Source organism: Takifugu flavidus, chromosome 10 (assembly GCF_003711565.1).
Source record: "Takifugu flavidus isolate HTHZ2018 chromosome 10, ASM371156v2, whole genome shotgun sequence".
Lineage (NCBI taxonomy): Eukaryota > Metazoa > Chordata > Actinopteri > Tetraodontiformes > Tetraodontidae > Takifugu > Takifugu flavidus.
The window spans coordinates 6965173-6982500 of record NC_079529.1 but is presented as its reverse complement, the minus strand read 5'-3'; the positions used below and the strand labels follow the sequence as shown (position 1 = coordinate 6982500).

At 41.3% G+C, this 17328-nt stretch overlaps 3 protein-coding genes and 1 long non-coding RNA gene across 4 annotated transcripts in view; 3 read left to right on the top strand and 1 right to left on the bottom strand.

The window, feature by feature from the left end:
* gapdhs (glyceraldehyde-3-phosphate dehydrogenase, spermatogenic) overlaps window positions 1-4622 on the top strand; it is a 7117-nt gene extending 2495 nt beyond the window's left edge. The window contains exons 2-11 of the mRNA XM_057045765.1: window positions 2171-2224; window positions 2463-2559; window positions 2702-2808; window positions 2906-2996; window positions 3073-3191; window positions 3287-3368; window positions 3461-3612; window positions 3690-3852; window positions 3966-4063; window positions 4164-4622. Coding sequence (XP_056901745.1) covers window positions 2196-2224; window positions 2463-2559; window positions 2702-2808; window positions 2906-2996; window positions 3073-3191; window positions 3287-3368; window positions 3461-3612; window positions 3690-3852; window positions 3966-4063; window positions 4164-4233 — 1008 coding nt within the window. The 5' untranslated portion in view covers window positions 2171-2195 and the 3' untranslated portion in view covers window positions 4234-4622. The remainder of the gene's footprint in view (window positions 1-2170; window positions 2225-2462; window positions 2560-2701; window positions 2809-2905; window positions 2997-3072; window positions 3192-3286; window positions 3369-3460; window positions 3613-3689; window positions 3853-3965; window positions 4064-4163) is intronic.
* Window positions 4623-4893: 271 nt separating this feature from the next.
* LOC130532858 (uncharacterized) lies at window positions 4894-7582 on the top strand. The gene is made up of 3 exons (XM_057045764.1): window positions 4894-6457; window positions 6555-7185; window positions 7358-7582. Exons 1-3 carry the CDS (start codon window positions 6147-6149, stop codon window positions 7559-7561), a joined length of 1146 nt encoding a protein of 381 aa, XP_056901744.1. The 5' UTR covers window positions 4894-6146; the 3' UTR covers window positions 7562-7582.
* On the bottom strand, window positions 6299-12311 carry LOC130532865 (uncharacterized). The gene is made up of 3 exons (XR_008952447.1): window positions 12172-12311; window positions 7344-7471; window positions 6299-6436 (listed from the first exon to the last, which is right to left on the bottom strand). It is a non-coding gene; the product is annotated as an uncharacterized LOC130532865 (long non-coding RNA).
* tmem147 (transmembrane protein 147) lies at window positions 7941-10944 on the top strand. Its single transcript, XM_057045768.1, has 8 exons — window positions 7941-8018; window positions 8474-8576; window positions 8948-9017; window positions 9130-9195; window positions 9296-9432; window positions 9527-9611; window positions 10119-10240; window positions 10430-10944. The coding sequence occupies exons 2-8, from the start codon at window positions 8500-8502 to the stop codon at window positions 10548-10550; spliced, it is 678 nt and encodes a 225-aa protein (XP_056901748.1). The 5' UTR covers window positions 7941-8018; window positions 8474-8499; the 3' UTR covers window positions 10551-10944.
* Window positions 12312-17328: the final 5017 nt, after the last annotated feature.

Sequence of the window (17328 nt, the reverse complement as noted above, 5' to 3'; positions counted from 1 at the left end):
CCTTCGGAGTAAGTTGGCATATAGATTAGGTTTTTGTACAGCCTCGGTCATCAATAAAGGTGGAGGCATCATAAAGCCTTCTTCAAAAAGTGGGCGTTGTGCACCTGACAGTCATCCGTCTGGGAAGTAATCGATTTATTGGATCCACTAAGTGGTAAACAAGAGAAAAAAACAATGTTCTGATTGAAAAGCCTCACTGGCCTTGAGCCAGTCAAGCACTGCATTGGGAAAATACTGAAAGGGAGACATTTGAGGAAGCTGCAAAATCCAACAGACAGTGAAGGCAGCTGAAGGAGGAATGCAGGGTCAACAGTGGTCAGGAAGTCTGTGAGGCCGGTCTGTGCGTCCTGGCCACCAAAAGTGAAACATTTGTTCAAAAACTGTGGCAACTCCGAACACAGCTTAAATAGCTTAAGGTCCAGTTCAGTCTGCCTTGATAAAAAGGAAGTTCTGCCCAGTTTGTGCGTGACGTGTAATGTTTCTAGGAATTGGATCTTTTTTTCTATTAAACCAGGTCCTTTATGCAACAGCATGTGATTGTGCTTTGCAGGGAACATTTTGGTTTAGCAAAAATCTGGTTCTTAACTTCGAGGGGGTTGGCAGCAGTGCAAAGCTGGGTCGTAGCCTTTTTTTGGGCTTTATTTGCCCCGTCAGCTTGTTGTCTTTGTGCTTTTTTGCTTGACTGGTTGTGAACCATCAGTTTGCTCAAAGACCAACGACAGAAGCGCCCCATCTCTCCTGATTAGAATCTGTGGTAAGGGTAAAGTGGGTCACAGCACAGGGGGAGGGAGAGATCCAGACAGACGGGGAGTAGCTAGGACAGATATATGGGGACGTAGAGAGGATCTAGAGTTTTTCAAAGTAAAATAAATGTGAATTTTAAATCTGCACAATGGTTCTGGTTGTTGGCTGGCCTCAGCAGATCGCAGCGCTGTAGCCCTCAACATGAAGATTCTTGGGTCTCTACAAACATGCCCCTGTGAGCTGGGACACGTCCGAATACCAGATATCAGTGCTTATTGAGCTATTGTGGAAAGAGGCGTCTCCATGAGCTGGATCTGTGAGAAGGATCATTAAAGCTGCAACAAATAGAGTGGAAACATCGATTCAGACCCCACAGCAATAATTGTGCTCCTTTTGGAAAAAAAGAAATGTATTGCAGAAAATTGCATAATACATTTTAGATGTGCAAAACGTATCTTAGATTCTGTTGTGTTTGTCTTGCAAACAGAAAACGTTCAAACCACTATTTTGTCTGTTGGTGGTTGAATCAAACTGGTTTAAAGAGCTTTTAGCTGCAGCACCTGCATATTTCTGCTGGTGACACAAACCAGCGTGTTAGGAACGACCTTTCCTGTGGTCGGTTTGAGAGGCAGTGTTTTCCCTCTCTGCATCAGCGCAGTTTTAGGTCAAAAACGCCACATTGGCGAGAACAGTTTCCGCTCATTTTGTCAATAATAGGTGCTCCCGTAGTGTGTTTCACCAGAGGGCCAGTCTGACATGCACAGCATTCATGCAGATAGAAATAAGTGCACACACCCCCACACAAAACAGATTATGAGATTAGTCTAAAACAACAACCAACCACTTTCAAGGACAGGCTATATTGCCCTTCCCCCTCTACCTGCACCTCGCACAGATAGGTAAACACACACTTACACACACCCACACACACAACAAACTGCTTGTTTTTGGAGAAAATAGCTAGAAGAAAGGAGCAGATTCCAGAGGAGGCGCAACAGGGGCAAGTAGACGCTTACAGTACAGGGCAGATATGGAGGTTAGGCCACGTTATATGGTAGGTTACATAGTGGCATCAAGGAAATATTTTACCTGCCACTTCTCTGCCATTGTTGAAGCAGGCCTGAACATGCCATCGCAAAATATGAGTCGGTCTGAATTTTCTCCTCAACCAAAACAAACAAGTCACACCCGAAAACTTGCTGACTATATAAGGAAGGGCTAACAGTAACGGTCTCTAGGTTAAAATGACGAGTTTACTGTAAATTTTCCCCAATGTAACTGGTGTCATCCCTGTTTGAGACACACACAACTCTGTTGAGAAGTGTTTATGTTTTAATTGGTGCATATCTACAGCTACAGGTTATCATCAACCGAGATTAGAGCTTCAAATTTCCTAATAGATTCAATTATTTTTTTCATTATTCAGGTAATTCCCCCAACCAACAGCAATCATGTCAGACCTCTGCATTGGAATCAATGGGTGAGCATGTCTCTATCTCACACACAGTTATAATTACTTGTAAATGTAACTTCAATTTGCAATAATAAAAATAAATGACATTTATAACATCTGGATCAGTTGCTTCAGATAGAAAGTGGAAACTGGACCAAAATCACATTCCAAGTTTCTATGAGGTCATTTGGCCAGTGTGGCTTCCTGAGGATGTTTCCCACCATTTTGCCAAAGTGAATATAATTCATCTTTCTTCCTGTTCCAGCTTCGGGCGCATTGGCCGCTTGGTCTTGAGGGCTTGCCTTGAGAAAGGCATCAAGGTCGTGGCCATTAACGACCCCTTCATTGACCCAAACTACATGGTAAGTAGAATCACAGTGGTTCGTACAATACAGGTGTTTAAGGAATTTTTTCTAAACATAATATTTGTGCATGCAAAGTGTTATTGTGGTACTAAAAGTAAAGCGACACCCTAAACCTGTCACTTTCATCTGTCTTTTTTAGGCCTACATGTTTAAATATGATTCCACTCACAGCCGCTTCAAGGGTGAAGTCAGAGAGGAGAACGGCAAGTTGATTGTTGATGACCACACCATATCCGTTTTCAAGTGGTACGTGACAATGATGTTTACAGTCTGCTGTCATGGCAACAGACTTTCCTGCCACCTGAGCCCTGTTGAAATTCTCTTTATCTTTCACCGACGTCAGCATGAAGCCAGCTGAGATCCCCTGGGGCAGCGCTGGTGCTCGGTATGTGGTTGAATCCACTGGAGTCTTCCTCAGCACGGAGAAGGCCTCCGTAAGTAGTCGCAAAAACAAGTGCACACGTGCACAGAAACGCACACGCAGCAGTTTGACCTGCCTCTCAACCACAGGCTCACATCCAAGCTGGTGCTAAGCGTGTGGTTGTGTCCGCTCCATCACCCGATGCTCCGATGTTTGTCATGGGCGTTAATGAGGACAAATATGACCCCTCTAGCATGACCATTGTCAGGTAACACACATGGCCTCATCCGTTGCCCAATTGTGACCCTCTAAGGCACACATGTGCGAGTCTGGTGATAACCGTGTTTGTCCTTGCATTTCCAGTAATGCCTCCTGCACCACCAACTGCCTGGCCCCCTTGGCCAAAGTCATCCATGATAACTTTGGCATCGAGGAGGCTCTCATGGTAAGTCAGAGTAAATATAGAACAGTGTCAGCACCATCTGAGCCTCGTATGATGGCCCGGGTCAGTGATGACTGATGTGATCACCCCCCCAGACTACAGTCCACGCCTACACGGCCACTCAAAAGACAGTGGACGGCCCCAGTGCCAAGGCCTGGCGCGACGGCCGTGGCGCCCATCAGAACATCATCCCCGCTTCCACCGGTGCTGCCAAGGCCGTGGGCAAGGTCATCCCTGAGCTCAATGGGTGAGGACAGGCTATTTATTATCAGGTCGATTAACAACAAAAGCTCCTGACTCATGTCTGCTTTTCTCTGCCTCCAGCAAGCTGACAGGCATGGCATTCAGGGTGCCAGTGGCTGACGTGTCAGTGGTGGACCTGACCTGCCGTCTGTCCAAGCCTGCGTCTTATGCCACCATTAAGGAGGCCGTCAAGACAGCAGCCAATGGACCCATGAAGGGAGTACTGGGTTACACCGAGGACCAGGTAGCCACTTATTTCCCATTCAGCACTCTCAGACAATCACTTCACCCTTTAATATCAACCACATTGGATCCACTTGTGTCCGCTTTAGTCCATACTGCATATGTATTTTGCAGGTGGTCTCCTCTGACTTCATTGGGGACTCTCACTCCTCCATCTTTGATGCTGGCGCTGGCATCTCCCTGAACGACAACTTTGTCAAGCTCATTTCCTGGTTGGTTTTCAAACGTTTCTGCCATCGATTAAATCGCAAAGCCTTTTCATGTGCAACCACTTCACCCTGCATTTTTCTCATTGTTTCACTTCCTCTCTAGGTATGACAACGAGTATGGCTACAGCCACCGTGTTGCTGACCTGCTGCTGTATATGCACAAAAAGGAGTAGATACTTCCTGTCTGACATGGAAGGCGGGATATACAGCCCTAACCATTCTCCTATTTCCTCCTTTCTATTTTACACACAGGCCCCATTCATAGCTAATTCATAGCATCACAGCCCCTAACCCTACTACATTCAACGTAGTCTGCAGCAAGTGTGTTCACGTGTTCTGAGTTTATCTGTTCCTTTAATTAAAAGACTGTCGGTCGGTGACAGTGTTTGTGTCCGTGTGCCCCTCTTCACCTCCCACTGCCAATATAGATGTGTCTTCATCGGTCAGTACTATGGTAACTGCTGTATTCATCGCCCTGTTGGTGTTTCAGGGGCTAACGCCCAGTGGAGGAATGAAGCTGAGAGGCACAGCTACCTAAAGAGAAATAAAATCTGAAAAGCTGTCTTGTGCTTCCTTTTTTCTGTGACTCGGTGAAACTTGATCAGCAACTGTCTGACCAGTCATCTTTACTGTCATCAAATTATTTAGTACACTTGATTAGGTCATGATCACCTCTGTACATGCATAATGGAAGCATTTCCTTGGAATTGCAATTTTTATTGGAACTTCCTTGATGTCTCTTCTACAGTCCTTAGTTGATTTTATTATTTAAATCAGCTCAGTGAAAGCATCGGCGCTGACTGAGCGATAACAAAGCAACGATCCTGCACATCAACCAGCAGATTACGGTACAATTGGGGACCCAACGCGCACATTCTTTCCAGATATAGTTCGGTCTTCTGTCCAAATATGGCAACAGTGTTTTTTTAACCACCTGGTGTTTTGTTGGAAACTGCGACATGGAACGTGGTACAAACGGAGTCCTGTTTTTAGTTGAAGCTGTGCTTAATGGCTGATAACCAGATGGTAAAAATGGGTTTGCATTCTTTAAAACAACAAAGTCACAAAACTCTGTGGCCTTTGCATCATTATCAACTGCTGACCTTCAGCATGCACTAAGGATCCACACTCCCAAATCAATGGGTCCATGGCTGTTCAAGTCATTCTTCTATGTATAAATAACTAAAATAAGACCTCATGATTGACCCAGATTCTGAGCTGATTTTGGAGGAACAGCTGGAACTCTGGATGGATGGATGGATGGATGGATGGATGGATGGATGGATGGATGGATGGATGGGAACGGTAACAAGGCACCTGTCCTTCCTGTTGGAGAACGTGGATGAACTAATGCTTGGATGAGCAGCTTCTATATTTTGTCATAGCTCCACTAATTCTAATGACTGCTTTAGCTGCTGTTTTGGTTTATTAATCAGAGGAATAATTAAGAATATAGAGGTGAGCCCAAGGACCCATGACCAGCATCTTCACAAAGATTCAAATGTGGACATTTGCCTGCGGCCTGATTTGCCCATCGAAGCTTGGAGGGATTTGCATTCAGCTTCGGATGCAGAATAGAAAAGTCACACATGACTGAATTTGATTCCACTTTGTTTTTGCTGCTTTCTTTCATTTTTTTTAATCTAAAGTGTGATCTGTACAAGCAACACAAGGGTATTTATTCATTCTTTGTTATTCAGTATGCAGTTTTTTTGTTTTGTGGTAAAATCTAAAACATTTTTAATCTTAACAATTGTCTTGGGAGAAAAAATTAAAGATAATCAGATTGGCGAGAAAGAGTTTGAAGATGATGCCACATGCTCCACCTTGCATCCCCATTTTTTTTTTTAAAGATTATTATCCGCACAAGTACAGATTTGAAGGGTAAATATTTAGACTTCTTGAAGGATTGAGGAGGCTAAAGCTACAGAAAAAAGTGATTTGAGTGTTACAGACTCAACTGGATGCCACGCCATGTGACATGTCTGAGGGAGTGGTTTGTTATTTCTGTATAAAAGCAGAATGAGAATTCTCCTTTAGTCAATGACCACTGCTGGACAGATTATTAAAGGTAAACAGGACTACAATGACAAGACAGGTCATGGGTAACAAGGTCTTCTTAGTGCTCACTGTCTGCTTCCTCTTCATGGCTGCCCAGCATCTGGACGCAGTGGTCGAACAGGAGTTTATTTACTATCCTTCAAAACAGATGACCTGGGAAAATGCGAGACTGCACTGCCAGAAAAATAACATTGATTTGATTTCCTTCAAAACACTGGATAGGATGACGCCATCATGGTTTTTGAAGAGTCCGGAGATTCTGAAGATATTTCCGCTGTGGGTTGGTCTTGTCAGACACTCAGAGGACGCCACAGTCTGGGAGGAGGTCAGTTTCAAGTGAGTAACCTGCTATAAACTGTGATTTATCAAATGCAATCTACTAATAATAATTACAATAAAAGAATGAAGCTGCTAAAGGCTGTATTTGTTTTAGAACTGGTGGCCTATCAGAAGACAAAGTTACACGGATCATCAACTGGGATAACAGAAATTTGGAGTCTTATTGTGCATTTGTGTCGGAGACTGATCAAATGTGGCACAGTGAGCTGTGTTCAAATAAAAAATACTTCTATTGCTCACTTCTTAATGGGATTCAATATATTGAAATGGCCAGTAGCTGGGACAATGCTTCAAATTTCTGTCAAGATTTGTCTGGCCAACTAGTCAACATGCACGATATTACTGCATATAGCTTAAACAAGACCGGCTGGATTGGAGCGCATCAAATAAATTACATCTGGAGCTGGGTCGGCAATTTTACCCCCGTCCTCACCAAATGGGCACCAAATGAGCCACAATCTCAAAACTGCGTTGCTTTTAACGCGTCCACTCAAAAGTACCTCAGAGCTTTTTGCTCAGAGGAGCTGCATCCTTTCTGCCAGAATGACAATCTGCTCGTGGTGAAGGAGAATAAAACATGGGAGGAAGCTCTGAACCACTGCTTACAGCTCAATGCCTGTGAGGACTATTCATCTTGCGACTACACCTACAACCTCCTGAGCTTGAAGGAGGGGTCCAATCTCAACTATATCAGAAACAGAATCTACGGAGCAACTACCACTGAGGTTTGAATATTGCTGGTTGGTTCTGTTATCAATAAAGATATCATATTTCAGCCAGTGTTCATTCATGTATATTACTAAAATGCACAGGAATACAGCCAAGATAGAAAATAACAAATCTTGAAGTATACTTTTTTGGCTACCTCAGAGTGTGGGCTTACTTTGTGTTTTTCAGGTGTGGACTGGCCTGCGCTTCCTGGGAGGGTCATGGTGGTGGGTAGATGGGAAGACACTGGACGAGAATTGGAAGCTGCCTAGTTGTCCATCTGAGAGGAACCACTGTGGGGCCCTGTCAAAATATGGGAAAAATAAATGGATCCTCGGGGATTGCTCAAAAAAGCAAAATTTCATCTGCTACAAAAAATTAAACAGTAAATAGCCATTAGAAAAAAGAAAAAAACACAACAAAAACCCATCAGATTTAAAGTTTAGGGTTTTGTGTCCTTGAAGGTTTTTTTGCTTTAATTGTAGTGATTTTATTGTGAACATATATCATAACTATTGATCTATTCTTTTTTCCTTTTTATGTTTCATACAAAGTCATATTTTTCAGCTTTTACATTCCAACATATGATCAAAACCTTTTCTACTGTCTTTTCTTTCAAAATTCAAAAACATTCTTTCCATTTCCTGTTAACAGACTGTTAAAATAAAAATAACTTTTGTCTTAAAATATTTATTTGATTATTATGACATAGTTTTACCTACACGCGGATCGAATCTTTCGTTCCTACCTCGTGTATTGTCGATGGTATTTTAGAGCTGAACCAAGTCTCCACTTCCGGGTGTCGTTCAGCGAGACACAGCAGTTGGTTTCTTCATAGATCTTACTTTTAGTAAGTGGCACTATTGTATTATTCTAGTTTGTTTTACAATTTGGCATATGGATTGATTACTTTTGCCTCACTGCCACAAACGAACTTCGCAGGTGTGAATACAGTTTGATTCATATACAAGTGTGGACCCAGCGATGGTGGCGCTGTAGCAAGCTAATGTAGAAAATAATTTTATATTCCAGCAAATTAGTTGCCAATATTCGATTATCTTTTAAGCGATATGCAAATGTATAGATTTTGTTATATGACCTTTCTTTTAAAAATAAATAAATGACATAGTCAATGTAATATGTTTTTACGTCGGACCTGGTCAAAAATAAAACTATCGTATAAGATTACTGATGTGCACTTTGATTATTTTGTGACGCCTTTTTTCAAACTTAATAATTTAAAATTATAGCATGCAGGTTTCCTTGATATATTGAAAAGTCTGTGCTTATGCCTTTCTTCTCCAGGGAGCTAAGTATCGTAGTAGGACATCATGACGCTGTTTCACTTCGGGAACTGTTTTGCTCTGGCTTATTTCCCTTACTTCATTACATACAAGTGCAGTGGCCTGTAAGTGTGTGAATTCTGCATCTACAGAGTGGAAATGGGGCACATGGTGTTGTTAGATTGGTTATTTCATGTTCTTGTGCTGAATAACGTGTGTAATGGGTGGTAATAAGCTTCTTAGCAATCTTGTAGATTCAGAAGGGGGGGCTGTTTAATCTTCTTAAAATGACACAATGTATTATTGAAGGAAGCCCTTTTGGTTTTCTGTTGTGGCAATTGTGCTCTTATTTTTAGTAGTCAAAATGACAAATTGTGCATTTTTCCACAACTTGCTCTTAATGACTTGGTCTATATGACTTAAAGTATCCTGTCTTAACGTGGTCTACTGTTTTTAAATGGTCGTATTAATCTCAGTTTGCATGTTCAACTTGTAGTTCAGAGTACAATGCTTTCTGGAGGTGTGTCCAGGCCGGGGCAACGTACCTGTTTGTCCAGCTCTGTAAAGTGAGTACACTTATAAATTTATTTAAACCCCTGTCTCTTTCATCATTTTAGTTGCATGATGCATAAAAAAAGATCTATGCCACCAATGCTCACTTATCATTTGGCGTTGCAGATGCTGTTTCTGGCTACATTTTTTCCAACATGGGAAGGAGGAGCAGGAGTTTATGACTTTGTTGGAGTGAGTGTTTTAACGCCGCCTTTTTTTTATTGCTTCAGTTTTGCAGTAGTTAATAGTACCCATTTCTGCAAGAGTCTTTAACATCTGTTTGTCGTTCTAGGAATTTATGAAGGCAACGGTGGATCTGGCAGACCTGCTGGGCCTCCACCTTGTAATGTCTCGTAATCCTGGTAAAGGAGAATATAAGATCATGGTGGCTGCTATGGGCTGGGCAACAGCAGAGCTGGTAATGTCAAGGTAGGCTGCAGCAACCTTTCTTCAGAAAGTAGTAATATTATCTGCCATATGTAATCATTGCAACTCTGTTTTTGTCTGATTATTGGATCTCTAGGTGTCTTCCTCTCTGGGTGGGGGCCAGAGGGATTGAGTTTGACTGGAAATACATCCAAATGAGCTTTGACTCTAACATTAGTTTAGTAAGTAGCTTTGTTCTTTAATATTATGACTCTTTTCGTACCTGTGGAAAACCTTTATAGTCCAGGTTATATACGCAGTCCAAAGTCATTCATGTTTGGTTTATAAGAGACTCTATCCTGCTTCTAGGATTGAGTGTGTGAGTGGATAGTGTGTGCCTGGTGCTCCAAACCAAAACGTAAATAATCACAAAGCTGAGAAGTGTTTTCAGTGCAAATAAACTGATGATATTCGGTAAAAAAATGGACAAGCTGATGTGCTGGTCATGTTTCGATGGTCTCCAGAACATATGATCATCACCATCATGTTTGAGCAGCTAAAGTGATGCACAGTTGTAAATCTGTTCTGTTAAAAAGTTACGATAGAAATGATCTTCCCCCATTCATTAGGATTAGAATCTCAATAGCTGTAAAATCTTGAAACATTTTCCTCTGATCCAGTTCATTATCTCCTTATCTATATATTGTGCCAATGAGACATGCTTTTATTTTTTTCCTCCATTTTTATAGGTCCATTATATTGCCATGGCAGCGGTGGTGTGGATGTTCACGCGATATGACCTTCCTAAGAGCTTCAGACTCCCTGTGACTGTTTTACTGGCTCTGTGTGTCTACAAAGCGTTCTTAATGGAGTGAGTTGTATTTTAGACACATTAAGATTCATCATTTGTGTAAAAACAAGAACAGGCTTCTGGCCATAAGAGTTGCTGATTGTTTCTTTGTACGGCCACCAGGTGGCACTGTGGAACTGCGTAGAACCCATGGTCTAAATTGACGATATTGACTATTTTGGGTTGTGTTTCTTGTCTTTGTGTCTGCAGGTTGTTCATCCACATCTTCCTCTTGGGTAGCTGGACAGTGTTGTTGGTGAAGGCGGTGCTGACGGGTGCCATCGCTCTCTGCTCGTTGTTTCTGTTCGTCACACTAGTCCACAGCAACTAGGCACAAACTCAGCACCCTGACATAATCCATCAGCGGCCTTTCTGATCCAGACTGTACAAAGGTTGTCATGAATCAGTAGCCATCCCTAGATGACGGTTATGTCACCTTACAGAGCGCTAAGGAGTCGAACTGGTCTGATGCACTAAACCGTAGCCGTAAACACCTGGTAACGAGTTCTGGCAGATTCCACAACATGCATGAGCTTAGATTAGACAGTAAATAAAATAATGAAGGTAGTTCCCTAATGAGCCACATTCATCAATTTATTTATATGGATTTAAATATAGCAGTTACTTAAATACTTCATTCTTAACTCCTGCATTGAGGTCCACTTATTATTGCCACATTTGTTATCTGTGATTTTGACATTAAACTTTTCTTTTGTTTTGTCTCAGGGCTCTCTTTTTAATTTTAGTCGATTTTTAAATGATTCTGACCTGAATACCAGTAGTCTGTGGGCAAATCATTACCCACAGGCATGTATTGGAAGATTAGCTGGTGTCAGCTTCTCCTACTGTCTCACTAATGTCACCGTCAGGTCAAGGGTCATATGGCAGAGGGGCAGCACAGAAGTTATAAAAGAAGGTAGATGACTAGGAATGACATAAAACTTTTGTATTTAGTATTAAATTTGCGTTATTGATAGATCCATTATATTAAAGTTATCTCTTATTTGCTTTTACCTCATTTGTTTTTCTCGTGTTTCAGGTCGTTTGAACCTAACACATTCCAAACTATACATATGGACTTCATAGAATTAAATAAAAGTGAAGGGAAAAAATACTGTCTAGTCATAATAGATGCATTTTCAAAATGGATAGAACTATTTCCAACAAAAAACCCAGATGCGCTAACAGTTGCTAAAGCACTCTGCAAAGATATCATACCCAGATATGGTATCCCAGAAAAGTCCTGTGTTTTATTATTTTGCCTCATAAGAAAACGAAGTACTGGTGATCAGGGGACAAAGGACGGGTTTCATCCCTGAAAACTAACACCGCTGTGCAGATAGTGCACGGTAGAAGGCCGTGTTGGTGTCCTCCCTTTGACTGTGTGCCAGAGAACTTTTCTGTGAGACCACATAGCACAACATGCCGCTGTTCAAGAAAAAGGATGTCGAACTTGAGGGGGATGAAAAGTTTGTGGAAGGAGATGCAGAAGGTTCAGGGAAAATAAGACATATAGATGGAACCAAGTAAGTTGAGAGACATAGATGGAACAAAGTAAGTTGAGAGATATAGCCATAGGAAAGACATAGGAAAGGTCAACCTTTAAAAACTGGAGCATTTTTGTTTGTAGACGGCTCATCAAAGAAAAATGAGCAACCTTTAAAGAAGAATCTATGTATGACCAGCAGGAAAATCTATCCTACCAGAAAATGTGTAAATATGCTGCTATATTGAGCCATGGTGTAACACATGTCTCAACAGGAGGGACGGTAGCACAGATACAGCAGCATTATACAACCTATGGATTTAATTCTTATTCAAAACATTTTTGTAAAACATGTCTGACGTGTGCAAGACATAATTCACAGGGAAATCTGAGACCAAGGAGAGGAAAATTTCCTGCTCCCCAATATCCATTCTGTTAGATCCATTATATTAAAGTTATCTCTTACGTGTTGGAGATCTGTAACTGAGCACATCTCTCCGTCCTCCTTGCTGCAAGTGAAATTCAAAACTGTTGTCTTTGCCTCATTTGTTTTTCTCGTGTTTCAGGTCGTTTGAACCTAACAATTTGGTCCTTCGAGCCGGATTCCAACACACCTGAAGGGTCCAGTGGTTGAGGCTGAACCTCAGGAAAGACCAATCACTTTTTTAGGCAGGCCGCCTAGGTGCGACCTAAGATACCCTTTCCGGGACTGGGCTTCAGCTCACTGCTTGGACCCTGACGGTTGACGGAATTCCAGGAGGAAAAGGCAACAGTGGTGAGCAGTGATGGGACGAGCGACACTGGTGCGTCAGCACTGTGCCGAGAGCTCAAGAGTGAAACCCCGTATCGGTGCGTGTATTGCTTTAAGAAAGAATCACGTGACCGATACAGGAATCGTATCGTTTGGATGAGCCGCGCCAAAGTGTGTTTATAAGGAAACAAACTGGATCGACATGTCGTGGGTTTGTTGGATGGAATTTTGCAGTTGCGCAATTATGTATCGTTCTAAGAAGTTTTCCCCAGTGTGGAATAATTTTGATCTTGTGACTCCAAACAAGGGAAATCTTTTTCTCCTTTGAGCATTGTTTACTGTTATATACAATTTTTTAACGGTGGCGCATTGCACTCACTTTATCAAGTGAATGACCTGTGATACATGATAGTCAGTTAAAAAGCCTTACAGTTGCTTTATTCATTTTTTCTCATAATAACGAGATCCTGATCTCGAAATCATGAGATAGGGTGTCTATTTTTTAACAAGTGAATGCAAGGCGCCACCTTAGTCTTTACTCTGTTCTAGTAAGAGGTTTGAATTGTTTGTAACTTTTTATGTTATTGTAGGTGAAGTGTCGGCTCTGCTCCACAGAGCTCTCTTACATCAATAAGAGCACTTCATCAATGCTGAGGCATTATAGAGCTCGGCATGGCAATGAAGAATTGGCAGATACTCGTGACAGAACCAGAAAACATATCCACATCTGCATCAACTTGCACTTAAGACTCTCTGCTCACCATCGTCATCTGTACCGTGTGAAAGAGTATTTTCTAAGGCTGGGGAGCTGGTGTTTAAGAGGAGAAATCGCCTTGGAGCAAAGACACTCCAAAAACTTATAAAAATTCATAAACTAATCACTTTTTTGTATTATTTCATATGATTTAACAGTTAACAAAGAATGTGTGTACATAAGTAAAAAAATTGTAACTCTGAATTATATTTTACATACCAACTCAGTTTAGCAACCAAGGAATTTTTTTACCTGCAATCATTTTATAACTACTGCAGGGGTCACTACAGTGCCGACACAGTTTGTGTAGTGTGTCAATACACTCCTTGAGGTATCATCGTCCCATCACTAGTGGTGAGCATGTTTTGAATTCAAAAGTGTGTGTGATGATTGTTGGGGACTTAATGTAAAATTGCGATAAACACTAAGGCAGCGTTTTGGGAGAGAGGAACCTGAAAGTCCTCTAAGACGAAATGAGAAACAAACCCTGTGAAAACTAGTCAATGGTAGGTAAATAAGAGTACTAAGGTCAGTACTAAGGCAGGGCGAGGGAGTCCTGGCCACGTGAAAAAGAAATTAAGTCACGACAAATCATCCAAGAGTGAATGTGAGTGTGAAAGGATTGTTAAATACCGCTAGGTATTTTCAATCATACCAAAGCAGTGGGACAGTAAGTGATAAGGCCCCTGTGGATGCAGAGGCAAGACTCTCCACTCGAAAGAGTTGAAGTGAGAAGTACCACAACGGTGTGACGGGTATGGTATGGACCCAAGTGCAGTACAAAACAGGCAATGAACTGATGATCAGTTAACAGGTTTATTAACTGCAATCTGGCAAACAAAGAACAGTTTGAGGGCGGGGCAGTGGACTTGGTCGAGGCAGGCAAAAAGTCAGTAACCGGGAGGCAGGCAGAATCAGGCAAACAATCCAGAGGGAGACTGGCTGAGCTCGTGGTCAAAACGGAAGACAGAGTTAATTTACCGGGGGTCAGGCAGAACAGGCAGGTCATACACAGGCAGGTCATACACAGGCAGGTAAACGCTGGAAGGTCATGCATAGCAGAAACAATCTGGCACTGAGTGAGTGTGAGGCTGGAGAATATATACTGGTAGGTGAGCTGATTGATGAGTGAGGGCAGGTGTGTGATCAGTGACTGAGAGCAGGTGTGGTGATCAGAGGGTGTGGTGTGAGCAGGGCAGTGGAAAAGTACTGAGTCCATGGGCTGGAGCAGAGTGTGACAAACGGTTTGACTAATTATCACCCCACTGAGATCAACATCCCAGTTTTAGGTCACCCTATGTGCAAGACTGGACCAAATTCTTAATAAAAAAACAAACAAAAAAACGGTAAATTAGGATAAGGTTAACTTGTAAAATGAAAAAAAAACATAACAACAAACAGAGAGAAAAGAGCTAAAAGTTAAAACCTAATCCTCCAAAAATGGGGACAAGTAAAAGCAAACAAAGGCTCAGAGATTAATTGCGGTGTAAGGACTGGAAATTCATCGACAAACAAAAATCCAAAGAAACTTGCTAATCTAGATAAGTAGATAAATGATTATGGATTCAAAGGACAGCTAAACTCACAACAAACTGTTGCCTCAGAGGTGAGACCTGGTTAAACTTAGCCATAATTAAGTGGGTTATACTTAGCCATTGATTAAGTAGGTTATAACTTAGCCGTAATTAAGTTAAGAAAATAGGAAATTGTGTTTGTGTGTGAATGGAGGACTAAGCCATTGAAAGAGTTGATAGGAGAACTCTGCTAGTCCTGTGTATAGTCCCAAACTATACATATGGACTTCATAGAAATAAATAAAAGTGAAGGAAAAAAATACTGTCTAGTCATAATAGATGCATTTTCAAAATGCATAGAACTATTTCCAATAAAAAACCCAGATGCGCTAACAGTTGCTAAAGCACTCTGCAAAGATATCATACCCAGATATGGTATCCCAGAAAAAATTTACTCTGATAATGGTACTCATTTTGTAAATCAAGTTGTTAAAAAGATCAAGATTCAAGATTCAAGAGTACTTTATTGATCCCTTTAGGGGGTGTCCATCAGGGAAATTAGCATCTCCAAAGAAACGTACAGCACTGTACAAAATTTCCCACCACCATTACACCCCATTAAACCTATTAAAGATAATAAAAATATAATAAAATAAGAAATAAAATAGAATAAATTAAAAATAGAATATGAATATAAATATAAAACTATAAAAATGTTCCAGTTCTCCTGTTGGCCCTCCTCCCCCCCTGTGAGGAGTTGAACAGCCTGATGGCTCGGGGGATGAATGAGTTCCCCAGTCTGTTGGTTCTGAACTTGGGGAGGCGCAGCCTCTGGCTGATCAGGCTTCTCTGGCTGTGGATGATTTGGCTAAGCTCTATATAAACATTACAAGCACCGCAGGCCGAACTCCTTATGAGATCTTATTTGGAAGACCGTACAGGTTTCCTCAGTTCAAAAACTACTGGGAGACAAATGATGAGTCTAATCTAGCTGATTACATGAGAAGAATGTTAGAAAAACAAAAGCAAGATCATGAAACTGAGACGCCTTCTGTCTCCCAACAGAAAATCCAACCGGTGGAGCCAGGCGATTGGGTCCTAGTGAGAAGCGTAAAAAAGAAACACTGGTATTCACATAAGTGGGAAGGACCTTACCAAGTTCTTTTGTCTACACCTACTGCTGCTAAAATAGCTGAAAGATCAACCTGGGTACACCTCACACATTGCAAGAAGGTCATTTCTGTTGAAAACTCCGACCGGGAAGGTGATGCAAAGTCTGATAATAGGGTGGACTTAGACGAATAGAGTCTGGGTAGACCTGAAAGTCAGTGAAGTTTTAAGAGCCGCCGACTCACTTAGGGAGGCTACTTCAACAGGTTATGGTCCATAAATAGTGTACCGATTTCATAAACATCACAAGGACAGCAGCGGGTAAAATAAACAAAAGATAATACAAAAAAAAAGAGAAAAATACAGAAGATTGGCTGATGCTGTAGTATACTAGCCTCGGTGCTAACTGTAATTATAGTATTCCTGATAATCATAATAGTTATACTAAGTCTCCAACTGAAAGAGTTGATAGGAGAACTCTGCTAGTCCTGTGTTTTATTATTTTGCCTCATAAGAAAACGAAGTACTGGTGATCAGGGGACAAAGGACGGGTTTCATCCCTGAAAACTAACACCGCTGTGCAGATAGTGCACAGTAGAAGGCCGTGTTGGTGTCCTCCCTTTGACTGTGTGCCAGAGAACTTTTCTGTGAGACCACATAGTACAACATGCCGCTGTTCAAGAAAAAGGATGTCGAACTTGAGGGGGATGAAAGTTTGTGGAAGGAGATGCAGAAGGTTCGGGGAAAATAAGTCAGGAAAGGTGGAGAAGAAAGTTGAATCTTTCAGGCAAACTCTGCACTACAGATATTCTGGAGTTGCAGACAAACCTGGAAATTGAGAAAGTAAGTTGAGAGACATATAGATGGAACAAAGTAAGTTGAGAGACATATAGATGGAACAAAGTAAGTTGAGAGACATAAATGGAACAAAATAAGTTGAGAGACATAAATGGAACAAAGTAAGTTGAGAGATATAGCCATAGGAAAGACATAGGAAAGGCACAAAACAGGCACAAAACAGATGACAACCACATGACTGCCAAGAATTAGCTGAACAGACTGCAAAAAGTAGAAGTGATTTAGGTCAACCTTTAAAAACTGGAGCATTTTTGTTTGTAGACGGCTCATCAAAGAAAAATGAGCAACCTTAAAAGAAGAATCTATGTATGACCAGCAGGAAAATCTATCCTAGCAGAAAATCTGTAAATATGCTGCTATATTGAGCCATGGTGTAACACATGTCTCAACAGGAGGGACGGTAGGACAGATACAGCAGCATTATACAACCTATGGATTTAATTCTTATTCAAAACATTTTTGTAAAACATGTCTGACGTGTGCAAGACATAATTCACAGAGAAATCTGAGACCAAGGAGAGGAAAATTTCCTGCTCCCCAATATCCATTCTGTTAGATCCATTATATTAAAGTTATCTCTTATTTGCTTTTACCTTATATTCTTTATTCTTGTTATATTGTTTCTCATTACTTAAT

Coding starts and splice junctions, on each gene's coding strand:
- LOC130532858 (XM_057045764.1), top strand. CDS start 6,147: ATGACAAGACAGGTCATGGGTAACAAGGTCTTCTTAGTGCTCACTGTC. Junction 6,458..6,554: donor TGGGAGGAGGTCAGTTTCAA/GTGAGTAACCTG, acceptor TATTTGTTTTAG/AACTGGTGGCCTATCAGAAG. Junction 7,186..7,357: donor ACGGAGCAACTACCACTGAG/GTTTGAATATTG, acceptor TGTGTTTTTCAG/GTGTGGACTGGCCTGCGCTT.
- tmem147 (XM_057045768.1), top strand. CDS start 8,500: ATGACGCTGTTTCACTTCGGGAACTGTTTTGCTCTGGCTTATTTCCCT. Junction 8,577..8,947: donor ACATACAAGTGCAGTGGCCT/GTAAGTGTGTGA, acceptor TTCAACTTGTAG/TTCAGAGTACAATGCTTTCT. Junction 10,241..10,429: donor TACAAAGCGTTCTTAATGGA/GTGAGTTGTATT, acceptor TTGTGTCTGCAG/GTTGTTCATCCACATCTTCC.